Genomic DNA, 14,141 nt, shown 5'->3' on the forward strand with positions numbered 1-14,141 from the left:
CAGCTGCCAGAGGGGGCCAGCTGGGCTGTGGAGCCCAGCCCAGTCCCAAGCCACAGAAAGCTATGTCCACCGGCAGCGTGCGCTTAAACTCTGCGTGGAGGCCCCAGGGGCCCTGGGCGAGCAGGCAGGCCCCCAAGGGCTCCTTCTTTCAGCTTCCTCCCTGCCACCCTGATCCTTCAACCTCTTCCATCTCTTTTCACTGCCCTGGGTCAGCGGCATGGCTCCCCCTGCCCCCGCCATGAAGGCCCCTCTTCTCAGACCCCACCCCAGCCTTCCCCCTCAGGAGCTCCCGAACCCTGCTTCTCCTGCAGACAGAAGTCCTGGCCACAGGCAGCTCCTTCTCACAATTCCTGCTTCTCATACTTGCTCATTTGATCCACATACACTGATGGAGCGCCCACAGAGGGCCAGGCCATGCAAGGCCCCAGGCCAACGGGCTCTGGCTGACACTTCTGGCATGCCCAGGCCCCTCCTCCAGGGAAGCAGGGCCTCCCACGGGCTTGGGTGGCCCCAGGTGGTCAGGGCCCACATGTCAGTGACCACCCATGTCCCCACAGTACTTCCAGAGGGTGATCCCCCATCAGTTCGACAGCTGTCCAGATAAGCTGATCCTCAAGGCTTACCAGGTCAAGTACAACCCCAAGAAGATGAAGAGGTCAGTAGCGGGCATCCGGGGTGCAGGCAGTAGGGGGATCCCTGAGAGTGGGACAGTGAGCACATCGGCCCTCCCCTCTCTCTGCAGGCTGGAGAAGGAGTATGCGGCCATGAAGAGCAAGGAGATGGAGGAGCAGATTGAGATCAAGGTGAGTTCAGGTGGGATGGGCCAGGCTGGGGCAGGATGCCCCGGAAGCCCCCTGATGAGGGTGGCCCCACCCAGCATGGGCCACACAGCAGGGTGTCCCATGGCCTCAAGGGGTGATCCCTTGGCCCAGCTGCCCTTTCACTCACCACCAGGCCACACAGAGTGAGAGCCACCCCCACCCCCTGAACTGGGGACATGGTTTAACAGGTGGACAGTTCCCTGGGCCCGGAGATTCAACTCCCAGCCCTCTCCCTTCCCTGAGGTCAGGCAGAAAGTTCCAACCCTCTCATCACAGGATCTGGTCACCTGGCTACCAGCCCCATGCTTAGGTGACCTGGGGGATTTCCAAAAGTCACCTCATTAACATAACAAGTGACACTTTGATTCCTTTCTAAGAAAATTCCCAGGGTTTTAGGAGTGCTGTGCCAGGACCAGAGATGAAGACCAAATATATATTCCTGGTAGGTCACAATATCAGAGGGGCTTTCCTGGGCATGCAGAGCCTCTATACACAGACTCCCTTCCATCTCCTTCCCTCTGCTTTCAACCCTCCAGATGTGATCTTGGTTATCTCTCCACAGGGATCTAGCAGGCATCTACTATGTGCCAGAATCATGGCAGAGACTGAGGGCCCCCAGTCCAGTGGGGGTGGGGGTCAGACACAGATGCAAACCCCAACACAGCCTGGCTCTGTCTTCTTCAGGGACAGATTCCCACAGTGCCTGGGCCTGGCATCCCACAGACCAGAGTTCAAATCTCAGCTCTACTACAAACCAGCTGGGTGACCTGCCAGGAACGTGAATGCACCTCTCTGAGCCTCAGTGTCCCCTTCTGCAAAATGGGGATGACACTTGCTCTACTGTTCAAATTATTATTTTGAACCACCACCATCATCCCAGCTTCCTCTCAAAAGACAGAAACAGAACCTAGATTATAATCCAGGTTACCTGCTGCCCATATCTGAGTGGGGAAAGAGGACCTTATTGTCCTGGCCCTGTTGGTAGGTTTTCTGAGAAACAATTCTGTGTCCTAAACTTTTAAGCATCTCCCTTTCTCAGGAATGGCAGCATTACTGATGCACCAGTCCAAACATGTACATGTGTCTTGCTCATGCAGACAAGGGCATGCTCTCACCTGGTGGCCAGGAGGGCTCAGCAGTAGGGAGGGATGCAGCAGACCCTCAGACCACATGTCCAGCCTGGAAATGTCCCACAAGACAAGCCTGAGCACCCCCAAGGGCAGGGCAGGACAGATGCCTTCTCCCTTGTCCCTGCCCTGTGCTGTTTCACCTTTTGCCTGTTTTAAAGCAAACCTGAGATTTGTTTTCATCAAGTACAGTGAGGAGACAAACACAGACAACCGCCTTTAGAAGGACAGTTTGTTACTCACAGTTCCCAGAGGGGCGCACCTCTGCTGTGTGTGCAGGGCCACATGGGGAAGCATCAGGGCAGGGCAGGAGAAAAGCCTGGGCCAGAGCCCGTGCTGGGATTTCCATGGGAAGGGTTGGGTCAGGGTTCAAGAGGGTGTGTAGGCAGGTTCAAGAGAGTCAAGATTGGCTGGTTTGAATAATTTCCAGGGCTCTGGCCTATAGGAGTGGTCACCACCTGTCCTGGGACAATTGAGGGCATGGGAAATAATGGTTTGTGTGTGAGAGGTAAGGGAGGTAGGCAGGGGTGTGACCGCTTAGTGTGTAGAAGGCAGACCAGCAGGCATGCTGTCTACTGTCCCTAGGAATTAACTAGTCCTAGGAGCAACAGTATCACCGGGATTAGCAAGGCAGCAGGATATCAAAGTATCAAAAATACAGAACAAAAAACTTTTCAGTACTGTGATTAGTACGTAGGCCCCCACAGTCCTTGTTCACACCCTATCGGGTTTTCTCCTGGGAGGAAGAGGAGCAAGGTGAGGTGTGGTCAGCACACTCAGCTCCTCCAAGGAGGGCTGAGCTTGGCCATCCGTGCGTTGAGGCCAGAAAGTAGACAGAACCCAGGGGTCAGGGGTCAGGACTCTGGTTCTGGATTCCTGTGACGGACAGAGACCCAGGCCTGCAACAGCTCTGACTCCGGCAAGCCAGGAGCCTCCGGCAAGACCCTGCCTGCCTCCAACTCAGTTTCTCTTGACATGAGTCAGCGCCCATCAATCAAGTCTGTGATCCTCTCTGACATAGCTGCTTCCAGGGTGTGTTCTGCATGTTTCCATCACCTTCTTCTCTCCGGAAGAATGTCCTGTGTGATACACAGGGAAGCAGGACTCTCGCTGACCTGCTGATGGAAACGATTTCTGTACCCACTGCTTAAAGGACTCGGGGGTAGAAACTAGGGGTGAGGCGGATGTCAACCTCCCCCGCTTCCCAGAAGGCTGCGGGGAAACCTACAACCACGAGTACCCCCACCAAAACCACCAGCACAGCATGGAAGGCGGAAGGAAGACTGCCTTGAAAATTAGAGGGGGTGGGGGCAACGGTGACAACTGTCGGGCGCAGCTGGTTCTCAAAGGGACGCAGAAATGTAGTCATCAACAGCACGCACGTTCGCAAGACCCCTTTCCTTTCCTGGACCTAGACTCCAAGTCTGTCCTCTAAGCCCTGGGGCTCAAATCCAAGCCGTGAGGGGTGGGGACTGTCTGCCAGCAGCTTCCCCCAGAACACAGAAGGCTCTGCCCTTGACAGGCCCAAGGCGACTCCACAGGAGGACACGGGTGCTGACTGCCCCCTCCATACCCCCTCACACAGTGCATATCCACCCAAGCCATCACATTGGTTTTCCTGAACCAAGATTTGTTTGTTTTTTTTTTTAAATACCTAGTGGGCCATTCCAAATGAGAACTGGCCTTGACTGTTTTATGGAATCACTAACTTGGACCATTAAACGCTGGTGCCCTCCTGCCTGAAGATGGCCTGGCTCCAAGGGGACAGACTTCTGGGTGCACAGGAGCAGGACATGGGGCTCTGACGCACTCTTCCCTCTTCCCCCCACTACAGAGGCTTCGGACGGAGAACCGGCTCCTGAAGCAGCGGATCGAGACCCTGGAAAAGGTGAGGGGTGCAGCCGCCAGCCTGTAGCACCAAACCCTCCCAGTCCTGAGCAGGACCTAGCAGCCAGAGGGCCGGCCAGCCAGCCTCCCGCCCCAGGCGCGACCCCACCCTAAACTCCCACCATAAATCCCACGGGCCCCACCATGTGTTTCCCTGAGACTTCGGCTGCTGTGTAAATTGGGGACCAAGGGGAAGCTTTGCCTGAAGGGGGACTGAGTTATAACCCCATTAACTGCAAACACAGAAATCCATTTGGGTCTGGCGCCCTCCCGGGCTGCCTGGGTGTGGGCTGCTTATACAAAAGAAAGGAGAAGAGGGTGGCTGTGCACCATGGAGGGGGTGCCATAGCCTTGACCCTTGCCCCCAACCTGTTTTTAAATATGAGAGTAGAGACGGGGGCTCTCAACTTCCAGCTCCCTGCTCAGTCTCACTTGACCCACTACTGACCGCAGGTGGAATTTGTCCTTGGCCCAAAGCCTTGAGTCTTGTTCTGCCTCCAAATTAAAACTGCACTCACGGGGCCCAGGGCTCCCCCGCCAACCCTCTTCAGGTGAGGCCCCAGCCCCGCAGCTCCCATGGGTGACCCTGCCCCCACCCCCTATTCACACACAGACTCCTCCCCAGGACGGAGCTTGCTCTGGCTTTGGTCTTCCTCCCGGCCCTCTCCTGCTGGTTCTCTGGTTCTCCGGTCTCACTCCTCTCTCCCGCTTCTAGAGATAGCCCACCGCGTTAGTGACATGTGGTTCTTGTCTGTCTCCCCTCTCCTGTCCCCGCGCCTTCCGCTCTGCCTCCTCCCCCTGTCGCTCGGAACCCCTCCGCCGGGTAGGAGAGCGCTGCTCTGGCTGATAGGTTAATACAGGTACTGTAGCTTTTCCTCTCCCTCTCCCACTTCTTCCCAGTGCCCACACATGACCACCAGACACCTCTGCCCTGGCCGCTGCCATCCCTTGGGGGAGGAGGGGGGAGGGGGCAGACCTGGCGCTGTGCATGGGGGCGGCTGGGGACCGCTTCTCCAGGAGACAGAGGCTTCCCTCTGGGGGAGGGGGCATGCGTGTGAAGGCCTGGTGCCTGTGGGCGCGTGTGAGCGTGCACGCAATGCACAGGTTTCCTCTCTCCAGGGGACCCTGGTAGGGATAAGGGTGGGGACCCTGAGGCTACATTAGCAACAGGCCCTGGTTGGTGTGTGCACAGCTGAGCCACCCCAACACACACACACACACACACACACTCCCCTACCCCTTATGGCCCCTCACGCTCTTCTCTGCTCCAACCTGCAAGGCCTGTCCTCTTCTCTCACTCACCTGCTTCTGCTGCTGCCTTATCCTGAATGGCTTTCTCTGGAAGCTCCTGCCTCACCACCTGGTGGCTCTGAGCCTGGAATGGGGGGCCTAAATTGGGGGTTGAGGGGATGAGGCTGGGGAGTCTTAGTCTTGGGCAGGTGGAACTCTGGGGGCCAGGACTGAAGAAGATTGGGGGAGAGGTGTACCCCCCAGCCTGGCCCCCAGGAGCCCGTCCTGAGCCCCCTGGCCCTCGGCTGTCCCCAGATCCCCATCATTCCCAGCAGAGCCTGGCCTCTGCTGTGCTGTCCACCCTAAGTGGACAAGGACTTATTTCTCCTTACCTGGGACAGATGCTGCAAGCCAGAGCCTGGGTCCCGGGTGGGTCTGTTCCTCCAGGTTCCTCCTGGTTCCTGTTCCTGCCTGCCCCCCCAACATCCCCAGGCCCTAGGGGGCACCCCATCCCAGGCTCTTGAGTGTGGGAGGTCCTCCTCCTCCCACCCCGCCTCCACCCTCTCTGGGCCTCCCCACTGGCAGGCCCCAGGCAGAGCTGGGGGTGTGAGCAGAGAGTCACGGCACCTCATCCTCGCTGTCCTCAGGGGCAGGTGACACGCGCACAGGAGGCAGAGGAGAACTACGTCATCAAGCGGGAACTGGCTGTGGTGAGGCAGCAGTGTAGCTCGGCAGCCGAAGACCTGCAGAAGGCGCAGAGCACCATACGGCAGCTGCAGGAGCAGCAGGTACCAGGCCGGTGGGCGGGGCCCAGGGCCAGGCCACGCCCTATGCCTGGCTGCCTGCAGAGCTCTGGGGCACCTGGCCCCAATCAGCCCTGGCCCTCCTGTTCCTTCCTTGGGGACAGGGGACCCAGAGTCTCCTCCAGCCCCACACCCGGGGCGATCCTGTGGTTTCCCTTTCCCACCCCGCAGTGGGGCATCCGGCCTACCATATTACCACACTGAGGGCAAGACAGTCAGCCTCCACCCATCCCCCAACTGTCCCTGCAGGGACCCCGCCCTCCACTGATAGAGCTGTGATTCCTTGGGGGAGCCTTGATGTCTCCCCAGGGTCTGAAGGGCTGTTGGGCTGTTACCAAACCAAACCTAGGTCCACTCATCTGACATGCAGCAAAACCAGCTACCAACACGGCTTGTGGTGAAGGAAACCACAGCATCTTCTGCAAACAAGGAGAAAGGGCAGCTCATGCTCAAAAGAACCCAGAAAGTCCCTGATGCCTTTTCAGCAGGGGATTTTTTAGTATTTTCATTTGTTTATCTGGCTGAATCAGGTCTTGGTAGTGGCACTCGGGACCTTCCGTCTTCACTGCAGCACGTGGGATCTCTAGTTGCAGCATGTGAACTCTTAGTTGTGGAATGTGGCATCTGGGTCCCCAACCAGCGATCAAACCCAAGCCCCCTGCATTGGGAATGTGGAGTCTTAGCCACTGGACCCCCAGGGAAGCCTCTAGGCAGGGTCTTTTTTTAAGACAGTGCCAGAGGAAAGGGTCCAAGGACACAGGGTCAGCTCGTGGACCTTCTTCTGATTGGTTGGTGGTGAGGAAACAGGGTCATGTTTAGGGAACCTCAGTCATCATCAACCCTCTTGCTACAACCAGTCTGGGGTCTGGTGCTGGTGGTCAGTGTGTAGTCACCATGCTCCACCTGGCTGGGGCTCTTAATTTCTGCAGAAGAACTCAAAGACCCATGTCAAGTAGTTATCTCTACTCCTTCAGGAGGGCCTAGGCATCCTGGGACTCTATGATCCTTATCATTTACTGCCTGAGGCTGCTTTCTGGAACTCAGCAGAGGTCTTGGAGACTACAGCCTTTTTCTACAAACAAGAAACAGGGACACGGAAGGGCTTTTGTACCCAGGAGGGCCCACGGGATCCTGCTTGGTTTCAGCCCGCCATTTTCTTTGAAACTCAAGGGAGGCACAGGAAAGGCAATAAAGTTTTGGGGGATAGAGAGGTTAATCATACACTCGGGAGGGGAGCTCAGTTTCAGGGCTTCCTCAGGGGGTGGGTAGGCAGCCATGCATGGTAGGAGCTGGGGTGAGGGAGGGTAACCCCCTCCAGTGCCCAACACCTTGCCCTCAGAAGAGGGTCTGGTCTGTGCCCGCCACCCTGAGCTAATGGGTTGGAGATGAGGTGGGGGCAGCCCAAGTCTGTTTTGGAGTCATGAACTCAGGTGGGTGGTGGAGAGCCCATGAGCTGAAGCATGGCAGAGTCCACTTCTCCCAAAGAAGGCTTCCAGAACTCTCCTCCAGCCACACCCAGCAGCTGCCTTCCTGATGTGGTAACACACTGGCAGCTGTGGCCTCCAAACTCAGCAGGTATGACTGAGCACAGGCCCTGAGGGGCAGGGAAGGGCGCTGTCGGCTCCCCATACCCCAGGGCTGAACCAGCAGGGCCTGGCAGTGAGGTGAGGGTCCCTGATGTGGAGAAACCACAGGGTGCTTGAGAAAGGGTGAAGAGAAGGAATGGTCATTGGCTGAGGAGAATCCCTCCCCTACGTGTTGACCCTCTGCTCCTGGGGACAGAGGGGCAGAACTTCACTATTGCTGACCCGCATCCACCTCTGGCTCAAGTTCAAGTGCTGTAGCCCCACCTGGCTTTAAAGCAGCCAGGCCAGTGGGGAAGCTGAGGCTGGGCTAACCCTACCCATGGCACAATGCCCTCCATCAGGCCAGTTGGAGAGACATTCACCTGCCCCCTCGGGGCTCCTGCCCTTAGGCCTGCTGCAGAGCTGGGTGAGGCAGGGAGGTCACTGCAAGGCAGAGGGAGGCCGGGAGGGAGTGTGGGAGATGCTGGTGGGGCCCCTGGAAGAGATGCAGCTGGGCAGAGCTGCCACGGGGCCCAGAGCCCATCTGGGCCGAGAGAGAGCCACCCACACCCCTGGACTTCAGAGACCCCCAGTGGTCAAGGGTAGCAAGCAGACCTGGGCAGTTAGGCAGGAGGGCCCCATAAATAAGACCTGGTCAGTGGGGAAGCAGGGGGTGGGGCAGCTGAGGAGCAGGGTGGCTGGGGCAACTTGCCAGAGAACTGCCCTGCCAGGCCACCCAGGCAGCAAGATGCAGGCTGTGCTCCGACCCCAGGGGCTTCCTCCCTCACTGTCGAGGTCTTCTGTAGGGGGCCCACCCATCACCCCTGGGACTCCCAGGTACCTCTGAGAAGCCCCTGGACACTGACCAAGAAAGTGGTCTCAGCCAACTCTTTCCCCATCTGCCCCTCACAACCCCCATGGTGTGGTCAGGCCACAGACCACACAGCAGGAAGCAGCGCCCAGAGAACTCGTTCTGCATACTCACCCCAGTGATCCTGTGAACCAATCATTGGTGTACCTCAGGGGGCCTCCTGAGGCCATGTGTGGTGTCCCCAGGACCCCAAGACAAAGCATCAGGGCCCCCGTGGTGTTCTGCCCTTCCAGGGGATATGGGCTTTCTCCTTGCCCTCCTCTCCACCCACAACCTAAGCCCCCACTCCTGGCCATGGGGGTGGAAGAGGTGGGACCAGGCCTGGGCCCTCACCTGGCTGGCAGGAAAGCTGCCCACCTCTGGCCACAGCCTGTCGCCCAGCACAGCCCTCTGCCTGCCCCCAGGATAACCCGCGCCTCACCGAGGACTTTGTGGCCCACCTGGAGACGGAGCTGGAGCAGTCACGGCTTCGGGAGACCGAGACCCTGGGGGCCCTTCGGGAGATGCAGGACAAGGTTCTGGACATGGAGAAGGTGCGACTGGGTGGCCGCTGGGGGCACCCTGGAGACGGGGCAGTAAGGGCGCCCCTGGGAGGTGACCACCGGGCCCTTGCCAAGGATAAGGGGGGCAGCCCCAGGGACCTGAGGGCCAGGCCCTGGAGTCAGAGCCCTTCCCCTGCCTCCTCCCCCATAGTCTCCACAGCACGGTATGTACCACTCAAGCCCCGGAGGCGCGCACACACACACACACACGAACACACACACACACAGCAGCAGCACGACTCCGTGAGAGCCACGCCTGCCCTCATATGCCAGACATCAGGCCAGCAGCACAGTAGCTGTCATGGGCCCCCTGGACAGCCCATCCTGCCTGTGTATGTCCCCCTCAGGCCCTGAGCTCCAGGGGGAAGGGAAGGCGCAGGCCCATCAAGGCTGCTCCCCTCCACAGCCCCACCACCCAGGGGGCCGCCTTCTCCCACCTGCAGCCCTGCAGGGAGCACCAGGCCTCTTGGTACCTTCCCAGTTCCTTCTACCCTGGTTATTGTCTCAATTCCCTTGAGCCGCCAGAAGGGAAATGCCCTGGCCACCAGAGGGCAGTACTCACCCACTAGCAGAAGCCACGCCCCCCCCAGCTTCAAGCTGCAGTTTGGGGTGTCCTCCTAGGTGGGGTGTCTCTGCCACAGCCTTGCATGGGGCCATTGGCCTCACAGTCCCTGTTGACCCACCACCCAGACTGGGCTTTCCTCTCTCCTCTCTACATCAGAGGGAAATGTGGGCCCAGAAGTTCCACCACCCTCCCCCCAACTCCCAGACAAGAGGCAGCGAGAACCTCCTGCAGCGAGTTGGCTTTTGGTCCAAGAGGCTGGAGCACAAATCTCATCTCTGAGCCCTTGGGAGGCCAGGATAGGGCCTAGGCCGGCCCTCTGTCCCCAGGGACAAAGCCGAAACCTGCCATCTGCTCAGCTTCTGCTGGGCCAGGTCTGGGCTGGGAGGGCGAGGATCTCAGATTCCCAGGTGAGGAGCACCTGGCCTCGCTGCCCTCCTGGTGTTATCAACAATCACGTGTGGTGTGGGGGTTGCCCTGGACCAGCCCCCTGAGAGAGCAGGTGCTGTTACTACAGCCGGCTTTACAGACCAGGATTTCCAGCAGGGGCTGCGAGGGTGGGGTCTCCTCCCCTGGGGCCTCCTCCTCATTCCCCTGGGCATCCGGGCGTCCAGGGTGCACCCTCTCCCAGCCCGGCTGCCAGTGGTGAAGCCCAGAGGAGAGGGGGTGGGGGAGTGAGGCCTGCGGGCAGCTCTGAGCGCTCCTCTCCCCGCAGAGGAACAACTCGCTGCCCGACGAGAACAACGTGGCTCGGCTTCAGGAGGAGCTGAAGGCGCTCAAGGTTCGGGAGGGTGAGGCAATGGCCTCGGCACGGGAGCTGAAGCTGCAGCTGCAGGAGCTCTCGGACACCTGGCAGGTGAGGGCGGGCCTCGTTCCAGGGGGTCGAAGCGGCCTTGGGCCCCGGGCGCAGGCCGACCGCCGACCTCTCCCCGCAGGCCCACCTGTCCCGCGGTGGCCGCTGGAAGGAGTCCCCGCGGAAGCTGGTCCTGGGCGAGCTGCAGGACGAGCTGATGAGCGTGCGGCTGCGAGAGGCCCAGGCGCTGGCCGAGGGTCGAGAGCTGCGGCAGCGCGTAGTGGAGCTCGAGACGCAGGTGGGCCGAGGCCGGCCCAGGGAGGGAATCCGGCGCCCGGGGTCGGGCCCTCGGCAAGGCCTTGACCCCCGCCCATCCGCCCCCAGGACCACATCCACCGCAACCTGCTGAACCGTGTGGAGGCTGAGCGCGCGGCGCTGCAAGAGAAGCTACAGTACCTGGCGGCACAGAACAAGGGGCTGCAGACGCAGCTCAGCGAGAGCCGCCGCAAGCAGGCTGAGGCTGAGTGCAAGGTGCCCGCACCCCCACTCCCCCCATCCCCTAAGCCCTGCCGCGCCCCTTGACCCCTTTTCCCCCACCCCCGCCCCCAGAGCAAGGAGGAGGTGATGGCCGTGCGCCTGCGGGAGGCGGACAGCATGGCGGCGGTGGCCGAGATGCGGCAGCGCATTGCGGAGCTGGAGATCCAGGTGAGCGGTGAGGCCAGGGCGGGGCGCGCTGCGGACTGGCTCGGGGACCGGACCCCGTGCTGACTGGCACGGCCCGCCCTCAGAGAGAGGAGGGCCGCATCCAGGGCCAGCTGAACCACTCGGACTCGTCGCAGTACATCCGCGAGCTCAAGGACCAGATCGAGGAGCTGAAGGCCGAGGTGAGCGCGGGCGGGGCGTGAGAGCCCTGGTGGCCGCGACCAGTGATGGGCCGGGCGTCGGCGTTTCGGGGAGCGGGAGAGGAGGAGGGCCCGGCGGCCGGACTCCATCCATGGGGACATCGATGCACGCCTCCAGCGCGCGGGTCCCACCTCACCCCAACCCCCCGCCCCAGGTGCGGCTGCTGAAGGGCCCGCCGCCCTTTGAGGACCCGCTGGCCTTCGACGGGCTGGGCCTGGCGCGGCACCTGGACGAGGACTCGCTACCGTCGTCCGACGAGGAGCTGCTGGGCGTGGGCGTGGGCGTTGGCGCCGCGCTGCAGGACGCGCTCTACCCGCTGTCCCCGCGCGACGCGCGCTTCTTCCGCCGGCTGGAGCGGCCGGCCAAGGACAGTGAGGGCAGCTCCGACAGCGACGCCGATGAGCTGGCCGCGCCCTACAGCCAGGGCCTGGACAACTGAGGCCGTGCCACGCGTGCTCGGAGCCAGGGCGCGGGGGTAAGGGGGTAGGCCGCCGCCAGCCCGCTCCTGCGTCGGCGCCAGCTTTTCACAGACTCCACGCCCTCGGCAGTTTCACCCACCCAGAGGGCCAGGCCCAGCGCACAACCGGGCACAGAGGGCAGGGCCGGAGGCTGGGGATCCTCACAGTGCCCTGGCAGGCCCACCCTCCCCAGCAGTGTTTACCCATCTTGGTCTGTTCCCTTCTCGGCCCATTTACCTGGAAGGTCTGCCCCTCTTAACAGCCAGGGCCAGGACGACCCAAGGGTCCCAGGACTGCACCAACGGAAGCTGCCCCTCCTAGCCGGCCTCCTCCTGGGACAAGAGCGGCCCTGCTGGGAAGGGCCCAGGCTCTGGGGCAGGCCTGAGGAGGAAGGTGCCCCTGTAGGCCGGACTTTACCACCCATGAAGGCCCTGGGGATCCTTGGCCTCTGGAGACAGATGGCCAGGCAGGGCTTCCCTGCCTGGTTGCAGGCATTGTGGCCCCTGCAACAGAAACCAAAGTCCCTCCTACTGAGTGCAGGGCTGCCAGGGTGTGAGTGGCCAACTGGAACCAGCCAGGGCCTGGGCAGTATCTGTCCCTACTTCCTAGGGGCCAGAGCAGCTGTAAGGAAGTGGAGACACCTCCCCTTCCCCAGCACCCCACCTCTTCCTCTGTGGCAGTCCCATCACCCCAGCTTGGCCAGTGACGGGGGGAGAGGGGCTCCTCATGCAGGCTAGCCTCCTCTCCAGGGGGTCCCCAGCCTCCAAGTCCCTTCCTCCTCTGTATCCCTAGCCCCACCATCCAGCCCCAGGGGAGGAGGCCTCCTGGCTGAGTGCCCCCCCTACCTGCTCACAGTGGTCCCGTGGTCTCTGCTGAGTCAGAGCCAAGAACGGTGCCAAAGTCCAACGATGCCCCCAGACCCGACCCCCCCGGGACCTCATGACCCCCGGGCTGACCTTCTCGGTGCTCCTGGAGCCTAGAACAGCATCACAAAGAGTCCCCCTGGCGCTTCCTGGGGTGGGGATCCATGCTCAGTCCCCCCTTCCCGGTCGCCCACTCAGTGTTACAAAGCCTGGGGACCAGGGTGGGCATCCCAGGGGCTCACCCACATGCCCCCCGCACTGCCCACCACCATTTTGCACACTGCCTGTTCACACTCCACATGTCGCCCAGGCGGGAAAGATGGAAAATAAAGTGTATTTACACAGTCACGACAAGGGGCGCTGAGCGGGGCAGGCCTGGGGGTCCCTGGCCCCTTGTGAAGCAGCGGGGAAGGGAGGAGGCTGTCTATGCCCTTGGGAGCCTCCCACTGTCTAAGAGAACCAGAGGCACAGGTCACAGCAGGCCAGCAGGGGCCCAAAGAGGCTGCCCAGGACGGGGTGCAGAGTGGAAGAGCAAAGTTCACACCGTGCATGTGAACATTAAGTGTGGGGGTAGGAAGAGATAGGTTGGTATTGGAGGAACAGGTCAGATGCACCCTTAGAGCAGGCATTTTCAGGAGGATGGCTCTGGACATGGGGAGAGTGGGCCATGATTTTCCACCAGGGCAATTCAGCCAGGGCCTCCCTTCAGAGTCATGAAGAATGAAGGGGCTTGGGCTTGGGGCCTCAGGAGGATTCAGGATCTAGTTTCCTCCATTCGGCATGTACTTCCTGAGGCCTTTAGGGTTTTCTGCTCTGAGTCTGGTTCTGAGGGGTCCCAAGTGCAGTGGAGGAGACAGACACTGGGGGGGCGCGGTGAGGGATAAGTCTGCGCTAAGAATGGTGAGTGCCTAGATGAATGTGTAGGGAGATCAGGGAAGGTTTCTTGGAGGAGGTGGGGGTGGGGGGAGTGCATCTCCAAGGGCAGAAGCATAAGGGTGAGATGTGGAGGGATCAGCAGGAGACATGTGAGATCTGTGAAGAAGGAACAGGAGAAAGTGGGCATGGCCAGACTGGGAAGGGGGTTTTCAAGTCAGGAGAAGAAAGACTTTGCACTTTGAACTGAGGGTACTGGGGAGCCATGGAGGGCTTAGGTGAGAGGGGCACCATCAGAGGGACTACAGTCTTGGGGGTCAGCACAGAGACAAAACTGAGCCAGGCAGTGGGGACTGCCCTGGGGAAAGAAGACCCAGAAAGGCAGGTCTTTTGTAGGATTGCCCACAGAGCTGAGGCGTAGTCCCAGCTAGCACAGGGAGTCAGATCCAGGGATGGCAAAGAAGGCTTCCTGGGGGAGACATTTAACTGGGTCCAGCCAGATACCAGCCTGGCCCTGACCTCTACGCCCGGTGTGGACCCACAAAGTGTGCCCTGCTCTGCTGCATGATACCTGCGGAGCAGCGAGCAGGACACCTGTCATGCACCAGGACAGCTGAGCCCTTCTCACACCACAGCTCCTGTGGACCCATCATCATCCCCACCACACAGTTTGAACACTGAGACCTTGACCGTTGCTGCCTGCCTCTCCTGCTCCCACCAAGTAACTCCACCCGGTTAGCTCCCAGGATGGGGCAGGAAGTTGGGAGAACTGGGGCTCTGCCCTGCTCCTTCTCGAGGGCTGGCCTTGGGGTCTCAGCTACCCAACATGTCACGAGTCAGCCC

At 60.7% G+C, this 14,141-nt stretch overlaps 1 protein-coding gene across 5 annotated transcripts in view; it reads left to right on the top strand.

Moving 5' to 3' along the window:
* EVI5L (ecotropic viral integration site 5 like) overlaps window positions 1–13,169 on the top strand; it is a 32,808-nt gene extending 19,639 nt beyond the window's left edge. For 2 of the 5 annotated variants that reach the window (XM_070373759.1, XM_070373760.1), the window contains 12 exons: window positions 558–655; window positions 743–803; window positions 3,783–3,836; window positions 4,663–4,695; window positions 5,713–5,853; window positions 8,709–8,837; window positions 10,124–10,264; window positions 10,344–10,499; window positions 10,586–10,732; window positions 10,811–10,906; window positions 10,990–11,085; window positions 11,259–13,169. In XM_070373759.1, coding sequence (XP_070229860.1) covers window positions 558–655; window positions 743–803; window positions 3,783–3,836; window positions 4,663–4,695; window positions 5,713–5,853; window positions 8,709–8,837; window positions 10,124–10,264; window positions 10,344–10,499; window positions 10,586–10,732; window positions 10,811–10,906; window positions 10,990–11,085; window positions 11,259–11,543 — 1,437 coding nt within the window. In that variant the 3' untranslated portion in view covers window positions 11,544–13,169. The remainder of the gene's footprint in view (window positions 1–557; window positions 656–742; window positions 804–3,782; window positions 3,837–4,662; window positions 4,696–5,712; window positions 5,854–8,708; window positions 8,838–10,123; window positions 10,265–10,343; window positions 10,500–10,585; window positions 10,733–10,810; window positions 10,907–10,989; window positions 11,086–11,258) is intronic. The other 3 variants (XM_070373757.1, XM_070373762.1, XM_070373761.1) reach the window with 3 other exon arrangements.
* Window positions 13,170–14,141: the final 972 nt, after the last annotated feature.

Source organism: Bos mutus, chromosome 7 (assembly GCF_027580195.1).
Source record: "Bos mutus isolate GX-2022 chromosome 7, NWIPB_WYAK_1.1, whole genome shotgun sequence".
Taxonomy (NCBI): domain Eukaryota; kingdom Metazoa; phylum Chordata; class Mammalia; order Artiodactyla; family Bovidae; genus Bos; species Bos mutus.